Source organism: Anolis carolinensis, unplaced genomic scaffold, assembly GCF_035594765.1.
Source record: "Anolis carolinensis isolate JA03-04 unplaced genomic scaffold, rAnoCar3.1.pri scaffold_8, whole genome shotgun sequence".
Lineage (NCBI taxonomy): Eukaryota > Metazoa > Chordata > Lepidosauria > Squamata > Dactyloidae > Anolis > Anolis carolinensis.
Window position 1 is genome coordinate 3,292,756 of NW_026943819.1, and position 13,785 is coordinate 3,306,540.

Here is a 13,785-nt window from a genome sequence, read left to right on the forward strand (position 1 = left end):
TGAAAACCTTTAAAATCAATCAAAAACTTATTCGTAGCTAAAACCACAGCCCCCTGTGCCTGGATTTTTAAAAAACTTCATGGCCAACAATTGAGGTTTTACAGTCCACGCCTTCCATGGTAATTTCTGAATCCCTGGTGCAGAGACAGAGCCCGTTCTTTGCCATCCCTCACCTCCAAGGATGTGATCCTGCTCAAGATCTCGGTGAGGGCCAGGTTCAGGAGGGTCCCCATAGCCTTGCAGTAGACGTTTGCGGGAAGGACGTCCTGCCAGACCTTGCCCAGCCTCCTCAGCTGGTGCAGCACCTAGGAAGGAACGGGACAGTTTGAGGCCAGCGAAGTAGACCACTCCCATGTTAATGAAAAACATCATGCAGCTGGAGTTGAGAGGATAGTTTAGAAAGCTATGCGTGATGAAGGACTTCATCAGACGGAGCTGGGGAAAATCACAGAAAGCTGGAAGGGATCGTATTTGCATGTGGAATCGTCTTCTATGAATGGGAGTCCAGGTGTTTTGGACTTCAACTCCCACACTTCCTAGCAGCTGGCAAGTTGGCTGGGATTTCTGGGAGTTGAAGCGCACTAACTGGCACTTCTATGGCCCAGTTCTTTTTGGGAGCCAACCCAGGATTTTATCAAGCATGTTTGTTTTATGTGACCTCATTTGTTTTATGACTTGCTTTATTGTTGATTGTTTTGTTTTATTGTTGTGTTTTTAGATTGTCTGTTTTGCCTGGGCTTGATCCCATGTAAGCCGCCCCGAGCCCCTTCGGGGAGATGGGGCAGGATATAAAAATAAAATCATTATTATTATTATGACACAGCAAACAAGATAGATATGCTGGATTTCGTATCACAAAATCACAAGTCGAACACTTCCCAAGTGCCTAGGTCTGTGTGATGTATTTTTGGATTATGCGTGCAGATCCCAGTAGGGTGGCCTTTATTATTATTATAATATTATAATATATTATAATTATATAATAATAATAATAATAATTATTATTATTATTATTATTATTATTATTATTATTATTATTATTATTATTAAACACCTGGAGGCCCAAAAGTTGGACTAGGCACTAGAACGTACTGTAGTTGGTAAAAAAAGAGAGGAAACAAAGTTAAAAAGATAGCAGCTTGGCAATTTGAAAGCTAAGATTACTATAAAGGATAAATGACAGGATATCGTGAAATTGCGGTATTCCTAATGCCAGGCTCATGAAGCAGGATTTTGGGAGAAAATAATAATAATAATAATAACAACAACAACAACAACAACAACAACAACAACAACAACAACAATAATAATAACAATAACAACTTATTTTTATACCCCGTCTCTATCTCCCCAAAGGGGACTCAGGGTGGCTTACAATGGGCCAAACCCGAATAAAAACAATCTATATATATAAAAGGGTAATGGAATCACGCCACCGGACAAAACAACTAAACTAAATGCCCCACAACCTCGAAAATTGACAGCACAACCTCTCATCCACGGCTCTACGTTCATACAACAAAAAGAAAAGAAAAATAAAGTCCTAACCACAGTAATGCGTGGCCGGGCACAGCTAGTAACAATATAAAGCACAATAGACAAGAGAGATGCAGAATTATAAAAATTTAAACATTAGTAAGTAAGTAAGTAAGTAAGTAACTTTATTCTTCTACCCCGCCACCATCTCCCAACAGGGACTCGGGGCGGCTAACAAAACAAATACAACAGTTAAAACACATTACATTAAATAAAACCACAATAAAATCGACACTATAAAGCAATACATTACAATGATCATAAAACTCATTTAAAAACATAAAATGAGTAAAGACATAGTAAAATGGAATGAACCACCAAGTTAATGGAGGGGGGTAGTATGGAGCGGACATTTAAACTAAAGTGCAGTAATATAGTTATAAAGTGCTGTGGGACAAATGACAAGATGGAAAAAATTTTCATCGTTTTAATCGTTCGCATTACCCAATAAAAATGAATGACAAAAACTTAATAAAAACATGGATTTAAACGGAGAGGTTGTAAAAATAGACTGGGTAAAGTGCACCATATAAATCTTGTAAACACGAGGGAGTAGAAATGTCAATGGTCGCTAGGAGAACGCCTATAGGAATGGCCATGACTCCACGTCACTCTTTCAAAATGACACGGGCGAATCCGACAGATCCTATGCACGTGTTTTCCCCCGCTTTCTCCCGTTTCCGAACAAATAATGAGGCCATAAGACGATTTCTCCCTGTCTGCTGTCCCCTCCGTTTTCACACAATTCTCTAATGACAGGTGAATATCTGTCTATGTCTTTTGATGGACTCCATGATGCTTCATCAGGGAACTGTTTTAGAAGTGTTTACAAACCCGGGGAGAGGGGGGATTGCATGTGATGAGGTCCGAAGAGGAACCCGGTCATCGTATGAAAATTGCCGACCGAGAATCAAGAGAGGATGGGCAGAAAAAAAGGTTGGCTTCCGTGAAATCACACCCTCCTTGTCCCCAGCCTTACTGACCTGCCGCAGAGCTTTGTTGGCGGCGGAGTAGTTCTCCTCGTCGTCCACGTTGGAGAAGTTCCTTGCGCTCGAGAGCCTCTCCAAGAGCTCCTCCTTCTGCACTTGCATCTGGGCCATGAAACACTCCGTCCCTGAGGAGAGGAAGAGGCGGGGATGAATCTCCCAAGGACTTATGTGCACCTCATTTGAATGCCAGAAAAATATAATATACATGATATATAGGAAGATCGACTTCAAAAGCTCTTTTGAGAGTTCCTCTCTATCTCCTGCTTCTCCCTATGGACCCCGGGAGGATACAACAGATTAAAAATGCAACAACAAATGCACACCTAACACCGCTTAAAAACAAGTACAGTAGACTCTCACTTATCCAACATAAACGGGCCAGCAAAACATTGGATAAGTGAATATGTTGGATAATAAGGAGGGATTAAGAAAAAGCCTATTAAACATCAAATTAGGTTATAATTTTACAAATTAAGCACCAAAACATCATGTTAGACAACAAATTTGACAGGAAAAGCAGTTAAATATGCAGGAATGCTATGTAGTAATTACTGTATTTACGAATTTAGCACCAAAATATCACGATGTATTGAAAACATTGACTACAAAATGCGTTGGATAATCCAGAACGTTGGATAAGTGAGACTCTACTGTAATGCCAATTAAAAATGAACAGTAAGCTAAAAGAGCATAACATTCGTTACAAAAAGTATACATTTTTAACAACAATTCATAAATACTTTTAAGCATGAACATTAACTATGTCTAGTACCGTATATACTCAAGTATAAACCGATCCAAATATAAGCCAAGGCATCTAATTTTACCACAAAAAAACTGGGAAAACGTTGACTCCAGTATAAGCCAAGATACCAATAAAATAATATTAATTGAGGCATCAGTAATTTAAATGCTTTTGAATCCTTACATCAAACTGTAATTTAAGATATGACTGTTCAACTCTGATTAAATCATTATTTTTATCTTCTTCAATGTAAATGTGCTTATGTGTCCTTTTAATAATCATAGAGTGAAATAATAAATGTAATAATAACAACAATAAATGCAGTAAAATAATAAATGTAATAATCATAATAAAAGTAGAGTAAAATAAATGTCAAAGTGACAACAATAATAGAGTAAAATAATAAATGTAATAATAATAAATTGAGTAAAATAATAAATGTAACAATACCAGTAATAATAGAGAAAAATAATAAATATACCATATATACTTAAGTATAAGCCCACCAGGACCTTCACCCGAGTATAAGCCGAGGTTTTTTTCAGTCCTAAAAAAGGGCTGAAAAAGTAGGCTTATACTCCAGTATATACAGTATGTGCTTTTACAGGTGTACTTGACTAGGAGAGGCAGGTAATAAATAAAATTATTATTATTACTATTGATTTTTAATAATCTGGGTAAGCCTATGGGAGATTGGTCTTCGCTGTTTTGAATATGCAGATAGCATATCCAGCCATCGAATCTCTTTTTGCAAGTCATTCCGCAATTTGAAGAAAGAAAAGTGGTTTGCAGTTTCCAGTCGACTTGTAGCTAACTATCATAAATATTCCTTAGAGGATCCCAGGTCCAGGGAACATACAAATCTCAACTTCTCATAGAGTTTTTTTTTATGATAATGGTATCTCGGTGAACTTTTTCCTTATGAGCCAAATCTGGGAAGTGAAGATAAACAATCACAAAGCAGAAACAAATGCCTGTTCCACGCTCACCAAGCTTCCGGAAGCCAGGCACCAGGTCCACAAAGGTGGCCGTCCGGTCGTTCAGGTTGCCCTGGAACTGGTGGCCCAGAGTCAGCAGATGGTGTGCAATGTACATGCAGTTGTTATGATGGATGGCTGCCAGTTGGGGAAGCTTCTGAAGGTTCTCCCTAAGCGAAAAAGAGGTAAAATTTCAGCAAGTATTGGCAAATAATTTTTTACATCATGATCTTTGTGAATGATAACTATCTAAAGAGGATAAAAGCTGCTATTTTTTGCTGCGGAACCTTTTTTATAATATAGTCAAGGAAATGCAATAGCTCTGAAACTGTTCTCAAGAAATTGATCCCCCTGCTCTAATAATAATAATAACAACTATACATTTATAATTTTGAGAGCTTGGCTGGGTCTCAGCCAAGTTTGGCCCCAGCCTAACCCCAAACATTCCTTGGAGGATTAATCCAATCGTTTAAACTGGTTTGGAAGGAGTTGTAGTCCTAAGGGTGCTCTGAGAAAAAGCAGGGCATAAGTACCATATATACTCGAGTATAAGCCAACCCAAATATAAGCCGAGGCACCTAATTTTACCACAAAAAAAACTGGGAAAATATTGACTCAAGTATAAGCCGACACTGGTAAATTTCAGAAATAAAAATAGATACTAAAAAAATTACATTAATTGAGGTATCAGTAGGTTAAATGTTTTTGAATATTTACATCAAGCTCTAATTTAAGATAAGATTGTACAACTCTGATCAAATCATTATTCTCATCTTCTTCAATGTAAATGTGCTTATGTATCCTTTTAATAATAATAGAGTAAAATAATACATGTAATAATAAATAGAGTAAAATAATACATGAAATAATAATAAGATCAGAGTGAAATAATAAATGTAATAATAATAATAGTAATAATAATAGAATAAAATAAATGAACTTCAAAGACTCAGGCAGAAACCAGTGTAGGTGGTCCCGGTGGTGATCGGCACATTGGGTGCTGAGCCAAAAGATCTCAGCCGGCATTTGGAAACAATAGACATTGACAAAATTATGATCTGCCAACTGCAAAAGGCCACCCTGCTGGGATCTTCACGAATCCGAAAACATCACACAGTCCTAGACACTTGGGAAGTGTTTGACTTGTGATTTTGTGATACGAAATCCAGCATATCTATCTTGTTTGCTGTGTCATAAAATATAATAATAATAATAGAATAAAATAAATGTAACAGTAGCAACAATAATAGAGAAAAATAATAAAGGGTTGTTGTATGTCTTTCGGGCTGTGTTGGCCACACAGCCCGAAAGACATACAACAACCCTGTGATCCTGGCCATGAAAGCCTTCAACAACACAAAAATAATAAATGTAATAATACCAATAATAATAGAGAAAAATAATAAATGTACCATATATTCTCGAATATAAGCTAACCCAAATATAAGCCAACCAGGACCCTCACTCGAGTATATATATATATACACTGAAAAACTAGGCTTATACTCAAGTATATACTGTAATAGTAATAATATCAATAATAGTAATTAGTAATAATAGTAATATTATTATTATTCCAAGCTCCTGTGCTGATATCCTGTGCTGTGTGTATTTTCCAAGCTCCTGGGCTGATTATAAAATGTTTCTGAGAAGACCATGTTCTGAACAGGATTTTCCAAAGAGACTGAGGGCAACAGACTGAGTGGAGAGGAAGAACTAATAAACACAACAACAGCAAAGACACAACAGGGCTGCATTTTATCTCTCACAATAAAAAATGATCAGCCAACAGAGCAGGCCACTCACTTGTGATACATGGGAACCACGTCGCAAAACAGGAGGAAGATGTTCCGCACAGAGTAGAAGAGCTGAAGGCGGCTGCAAAGTGAGGGAAAGAAAGAGGCAGTTGAAGCTCACAAATAAGCAGAAGCATCACTGCTTTTGCAAAAAAAAATATCACTTGGAAAAGAGAATTGAGAATTTACTAGCAGCAGAGTAGGCCTGGAAAAGACAGCAGTCCCTTTCTTGATCTAAGTCAGTGATGGCCAACCTATGACACGTGTGTCAACACTGACACGCCTAGCCATTTTTGCTAACACGCTGCCACATGCAGATTGATTGGATAACTATGTCTTTTGTGGCCAAATTTGGTGTGATTTGGTCCAGTGGTTTTGTTGTTTACTCCATGGGAATTATGCACATTACACACACACACACACACATATATATATTATTCTATTATTATTGTAATATATTATTATATTATTACTATCGTATTATTAGTATTATATTATTCATTATTCATGATTACATTGAAACTACAACCGAGAGAAATCAACGTGGAAACTGCAAGAGGCACCAAAGATTGTTGTACATGGAAATAATGGTAGTAAATAGTTTTTGATTTATTAAATACAGTTATATATTACAATTATATATTTTTGTTATTTAAACTATATATATCATGAAATTATGGGTTTTTTTCTCGAAGTGACACACCACCCAAGTCATGCTAGGTTTTTTGGTGAATTTTGACACACCAAGTGCAAAAGGTTGCCCATCATTGTTTTAGACCAAAATCCTTCCCCTCAACAGTTCAAAGTATTGTTGTGCGCCGTCACATAATTCCATATTTATGGCAACTCTACCAAGGATATTCTTGGCCGGGTTTCTTCACAGTAGGGTCTGCCTTTGGTGTCATTTCAGGCTGAGAATGTATTGGTTACAGAATGTCTCCCAATGGGCTTCAATGGCTGAGTAGAGATCTGAATCCTAGTCTCCAGGGTCTTAACCCAAAACTCAAAATCCAAATCATTACCCCTTGTAATTAATGTGCCAGAAAAGGAGTCCCCCTGAATAATAATAATAATAATAATAATTATAATAATAATAATTTTATTTTTATACCCCACCCCATCTCCCCGGAGGGACTCGGGGCAGCTTACATGGGGCTAAGCCCAGTCATCAACAATATAAAAACAAAGAAATAAAACAGCCTGGGCTGTGGCGCAGGCTGGTAAGCAGCTGCTGCAATAAATCACTCTGACCATGAGGTCATGAGTTCGAGGCCAGCCCGTGGCTGGGAGAGCACCCATCAATTAAAAATAAAAAAATATAGCCCCTGCTCGTTGCTGACCTAGCAACCTGAAAGATAGTTGCAGCTATCAAGTAGGAAATAAGGTACCACTTATAAAAAGTGGGGAGGCAAGTTTAACTAATTTACAACGTTGGAATGAGGAAGTGCCATCAGAGTGGATGATGAAGCAGCTGCTCCCCCTGTGGCCAGAATCGAACATCCCCTCAGGAGAAAGTTAAACTGCCTCTGCGTCTGTCTGTCTGTCTTTGTTCGATGTGTTTATGGGCATTGAATGTTTGCCTTATATGTACATAATGTGATCCGCCCTGAGTCCCCTTTGGGGTGAGAAAGAAGGGCGGAATATAAATACTGTAAATAAATAAATAAATAAATAAATAAATAAACAATAAAAACTAGTCATAAAAATCACATACAAAAATATGATAAAATATAAATATATATAAAAGTATAATATAATGAAGGTCCATGCCCAATAGACCACCAAGCCCTGCTTTAGACCCATCCTAAATCATTCAACTCAAGTTCCTCACTGCTGTTCCACGCTGACCGAGGCCTCCTGAAGCGTCTGGTAGGCCAAGGCCACCAACTTCTGGGTGGAGTCGCTGATGCGGCAGGCGGGGAAGGACAGCGTGTGGCGGCTCAGCCGGGTCTCCTCCTCCAAACTGGCCGCCGGCTTCGGAGTCACGTCGCGGAGCATTAGTGCCTTGGACTGGTCACCGGCTCCGGGGTCTGGCAACGAGGGAAGGGCCTCCGGAGAGTCCGGCGTCACCTGCAAAGATCAGCAGGAAACAGACAGCGGTTTAATGCCCAAGATGAGAGAAAAGGGGGAAGAGAGATTCCTCCAGCTCTTAAGAACCAAGCAAGGCCCTTCACTATGAGCCACTTTGGGTTGAGAAAAGGGAGGGCGTAATAACGTTGCTCAATAATATTTGTATCCCCTAATTGTTGTGACTCAGCTGGAGTCTCAGAGTGACTCTGATGGGGATTGTGGGATTCAGGTTCCAGGTGTTCAAGATGATGGGATTCAGGTTCAAGATGACTCTGATGGGAATTATGGGATTCAGGTTCAGAGTGTCCCTGCTGTGAGAGATGAGGAGCAGGCAAGCTTTCCCACGGCAGGGAAGGGTGTTGATGATTCTGAAGATGATACTGAAGCTAGCCAGGTGCAAAGGGAGGACAGCTCCCAGTCTGATAGCAGGAAGACAGACGCTAATGCTAATGAGCTGTCTGGCCTTGACGAAACAGAATCTCTGGATCGAGCTGGCCGTTTGGAATTTCGGGTTCACAGTAGTGTTAGAATAGCAAACAAGAAAGAGGTCAGAGGCCAAAGAAATGCATTCATGCTACGCAGAGAATATTAAAGGGTGTGCTGAGAGAGAAACCTTTGTCAAAAGCAACGTCTCATTTTGAGTCTAGAAGCAAGCTCTTGCTTTCCTGGATTACCTTCTAGCTTTGTGTATTCAGGTTCATGGGACTTTGTCATGCATTCATGGAACCTTGTTTTAAGTCTAATGTTTTCTTAAATTATTCCTTATAGCCTTGGTTTTGCAACAATCTTTTGGACCTTTACTTTTGCTTTTTAAGAACTATTTATTTCCTATTTCGTAATAAACTACAAAAGACTTCAACCTGTGTACAGTCTGGTGTGTTCAGCAAGGTGAAATTAACCTGAGGTGCGACACTAATGATCCAAGGGGTTGGTTATAAAGGGCCCTGAGTGCAAAAGGGACACAAAGAATTAGCGGTGCATTTGCCGCAGATGGTGCTAGGCTCTGGTATGGGAAGGAATGGCCTTCTGCTCAGGTACCTTTATGGTGTTGTGGATCTCCGAGGTCATGAGGTTCCTGGCAGCCTGGATCACATCCTGGCACTTCTTGTCCGCAAAGTGGCCGTTGACGTTGCGGGCGTAAGTCAGCAGGTCGGTGCAGTCCTCCCTGAAGAAGCGCATCTCCTTCAAGGCTTCCTGAAACTCCTCCACAGATCTAATCACCTGATGGGTGCAGAACAGGCAGTGTCAGCCGCACACATGCTTCAAACATTAACACACTTTACAACTCTGGAATCAATACCATGTCCCATGCTGGGCCCCACAATTCAAGAGGGATATTGACCAATTCTAGAATTCTATGAGTTTTAACGGCACATAGAGTGGACTCCTTGCATTTTCCTGGCATCCACTCACCTCACTATACTCCCCTAGTTTGCTACTATTTTGGGGGATGGAGTGCACCAGGCAGTCCTGGATGAGGCAGTTGGACAGCTCCTTCCCAATCACGTCACCCAAAACCTCGGCCAAGACGGGCCTGCGGCCATCCTCCTCCTCCTCTTCCTCGGCACTGGGCTCCAAGGGGACATCTGTGGAAAACAAGGGGTGTTTAGGACCCTCAGCGCTGCCCCTCTCTTCCCCAACCACACAGAAACGCCACCATGGCACTCTTTCAAAAACTGTCCCCAGGGACTGGAAGCCAGAAGTTAAAATCTCCTGGGGAGGCCCTGCCTTCGTTCCCACCTCCTGTTGCACCTCAGGTTAGCTTCACCTTGCTAAAGACACCAGACTGTACACCTAAAGTAGTCTTTTGTAGTTTATTAGAAATTAGGGAAAAGATAGTTCATCAAAGGTAAAAGTTCAGTTCCAAAAGATAGTTGCAAAAACAAGGCTGTAAGAACAAACCCATGGAAACATTAGGCATGAAACAAGGTCCTTAAAACGAAGCCAAAGTCCCAGAAACGAGGATACATCCAGGCTACAAGAAAATACAGGAAAGCAGACTTGGTTCTTGGTTCAAGCGAGGAAATTGCATTGACGAAGATTTCCCTCTCAGCAGACTGTTTTAATAGCATAACATGAAGGCATTTCTCTGCCCTTTGACCTCCCTTTTATTTGCTATTCTGAGACTTCTGCACAACCCCCTAAATTCCAAACGACTAGCCCGATCTAGAGAAGCAGCCTCATCGCTTTTGCTTTCAAGGCCACAGGGCTTGTTAGTGTTATCAAACTGAGGCTGGGAACCGCTCTCCCTTTCTGCTTCTTGCACCTGAAAACCATCATCATTAACAACATCATTTCTTCCCATGGGAAAGCCTCCCTGCTCCTCATCTCCCACAACAGGAACACTCTGCACCTGAATCCCATAATTCCCATCAGAGTCATCTTGAAACTCATCCTGAACCTGAATCCCATCATCTTGAAACTGAAATCTCTGGTGCAGAGATCATTGACTCCCCTCCACTCACCCAACTGGTATTGATGGAGGGCCCTGAGGACCACCTTGAGCTTGGCGAAGACCTCCGCCGGCAACGGGTGGCCCTGATCGGAGCCCACCGCTTCGAACCTCAGCGTGGCGGAGTCGGGCCGCTCTTCCAAACAGGGCTGGAGTGACGGGTGACAGATCAGCGGCTTAAGGATGTGCGTCAGCAACAAGCCTCCTGGAAGAAGAGAGCAAAAGGAAGGGAGCAAAGGATGCTCAGCAGATTCTTCTTATAGAAGAAGTAGATTTTATTGATTAGCCCTTAGGCCATGTCAAAGTACCAAGCCAAACAACCAGGCTTGAAAAGACCTGATTACATTCTATACAAAAATTAGATAAAACACTTGTAACAATACAATAAATAAATATGATAAAACTGAATGTATACATCATATTGCATTGCCACCCCTACAATTTATCCCAATCAGCCCTACATATGTGGATCTCAAACGTATTGTTTTGCTCAAATGCAGAGCCATTTTATATGCTATTTTTGGATCTTGACCGCACATAAAATATGTTGTTCTGATGTGCGATTCCCAATGCATTGTCCGTTTGATATGTGGACCAAGGAACAAATCTCTCACTTTCCGATACAGTTTACAGTCAAATAATATATGTGCTAAATCCCCAATTTCAGATGTTCCACAGATACAGAACCGTTCATTATAAGGGATGTTATTAAATCTCCCATATCTAACCATTGTATCACGCTGCTCAAATCTAGCTCGAGTAAATACGTCCCTAAAGTGTTTTGGCATTTGGATTTTTAGATAGTTGGTGTTTTGACTCAGTCATAGCATAGCCAGAGGGAGGATGAAGAAGGGGATTCTGGGTTTCAGATACAAGAGCCAGATGATGGGATGCAGGATGAATTTCAGGATGATGGCATGGTAATGGGAATGATACAGGCTGATTCAGAGGCTTGAGAAATGCAGCTTGAGCAATGAACTGTTGACCCAGCCGGCCATAGATAACAGCCAGCATGACATTCCCATGGGAATGAATGAGCAAGAGATGTCTCAAGCCCCGGTGTCTTCAGCCCCGGTTCAGGTGCAAGATAACAAGGACCTTGAAGGGGCGCCATCATTATCTAGGGCGGACAGGTTGTTATGGAAGGGAGTTCAGCCTCGTAGGAGTGTAAGATTGGCAGGGAAGAGAGAGGTCTCCGCAGGAAAGAGAAATGCATTTTTGGGTTGCTTTTAAAAGGGTGTGTTTTGAGATAGATATTTGTCAAAGCAAATTCTCGCTTCATCTGAGTGGATGTTCCTGCTTCATGCCTAAGAAACGTTTTCTGTTCTTGGATCTTTGAAACCTTTGGGCCTTTGTTCTTTGGGATCTATTGTCTACTGTTTTGGCTTATGGACTTGTTGATTCCTATGGCTTATAAACTATTGGATTTCTATTGACTCTTTTTTACTGCAATCTTGAAAACCTTATTACTGCCTGCTTTGATTTATATCTGCTTTTGCTCAATAAAACTACAAAAGACTTTCTCCTGTGTGTGACTGGATGTCTATAACAAGGTGAACTATTCTGGCAATTTGGAAGGTACATTTATATTGGCTTATATTTTTGGCAATTTCAAATACCAAGGTGTGGGACCTGGGTCCCTGGGCTGTGGGAAGGGTGAAGTACATTTGATCCAAATCTGGACTGCAGTGGGTGATTTCGGGGCTGGAAGCGCTTACTGCAACCGGCCTTTGTGGGTGAGGACTTACCAAATTGCTGGAACTTGGAGCGCAGCTCCCCCAGGAGAGCAAAGGCCTGCAGCACGGAGGCCACCGAGGGTCCGGTCACGGGGCCGTCCTTGGGAAGCACCGAGGACAAGCGCAGCTCCGTCCGAGTGGCCGACTCCAAGCTGCTCATTTCTAGGGAGAAAAGGGGACAACAGGCCGATCCCTGGTGAGAGCAAACACTGGGCTTCCAAAGACAAGACAAAGTGGGGAATTGCACGAAAGAGACCTGTTCTGACATCATTACGCTTTCATATTTGCATCGTGGACTGTAAAAAATATTGTGAGCCACTTTGCATCTGAAGATTACAAACGGGTTATAAATAAATATAATAAAAAATAATAAGCCCACTACATGGTGTCCTTCATATAAAATAATAATAATCCTACTGCATGCAATGGTGCAGTAAACAGCGTCCTTAGTGTAAAATAAAAATAATCCCATTGCATACAGTGGTGCAGCAAATTGTGTCCTTTATATGCACTAATAATAATCCCATTATATACAATGGTGGAGTAAATGGTATCCTTGATATAAAATAATAATAACCCCAGTGCATACAGTGGTGCAGTAAATTGTGTCCTTTATATGCACTAATAATAATCCCATTATATACGATGGTATCCTTGATATAAAACAATAATAATCCTACTGCATACTATGGTGCAGTAAACGGTGTCCTTAGTGTAAAATAAAAATAATCCCATTGCATAGTGGTGCAGTAAATTGTGTCCTTTATATGCACTAATAATAATTTCATTACAGTAGAGTCTCACTTATCCAACGTAAATGGGCCGGCGAACAAATATGTTGGATAATAAGGAGGTATTAAGGCAAAGCCTTTTAAACATCAGATTAGGTTATGGTTTTACAAATTAAGCACCAAAACATCATGTTATACAACAAATTTGACAGAAAAAGTAGTTCAATATGCAATAATGCTATGAAGAAATTACTGTATTTAGGAATTTAGCACCAAAATATCACGATGTATTGAAAACATGGACTACAAAAATGTGTTGGATAATCCAGAACGTTGGATAAGCGAGTGTTGGATAAGTGCGACTCTACTGTATATGTATATATACACGCATACATATATGCATGTATACATATATACAATATAATTTACAATAATAATTTATTGTATATACATATAATATTAATATTATTTTGTAATACAATACTAATAATGCAATATATTAATATTAATTATATTATATATTACATGTAATATTACTAATAATATTACAATATATTGATATAGTACAATATAGTAATTTATTGCCAGTATTGTGCTATGCTAATAATATAATATTGTATGTAAATTTAATTTGTAAGCCGCTCTGAGTCCCCTTCGTGATGAGAAGGGTGGGATATAAATGTATTAAATAAATAAAATAATAATTATCCTAATGCATACAATGGTGCAGAAAATGGTATCCTTGATATAAAA

At 40.0% G+C, this 13,785-nt stretch overlaps 1 protein-coding gene across 1 annotated transcript in view; it reads right to left on the reverse strand.

Moving 5' to 3' along the window:
• Window positions 1-13,785, reverse strand: part of zw10 (zw10 kinetochore protein) — a 28,241-nt gene that overhangs the window by 2,881 nt on the left and 11,575 nt on the right. The window contains exons 6-14 of the mRNA XM_008118883.3: window positions 12,314-12,463; window positions 10,579-10,770; window positions 9,527-9,699; window positions 9,152-9,334; window positions 7,875-8,113; window positions 6,054-6,125; window positions 4,260-4,417; window positions 2,520-2,650; window positions 174-305 (exon numbers count right to left, since the gene is read on the reverse strand). Coding sequence (XP_008117090.3) covers window positions 174-305; window positions 2,520-2,650; window positions 4,260-4,417; window positions 6,054-6,125; window positions 7,875-8,113; window positions 9,152-9,334; window positions 9,527-9,699; window positions 10,579-10,770; window positions 12,314-12,463 — 1,430 coding nt within the window. The remainder of the gene's footprint in view (window positions 1-173; window positions 306-2,519; window positions 2,651-4,259; window positions 4,418-6,053; window positions 6,126-7,874; window positions 8,114-9,151; window positions 9,335-9,526; window positions 9,700-10,578; window positions 10,771-12,313; window positions 12,464-13,785) is intronic.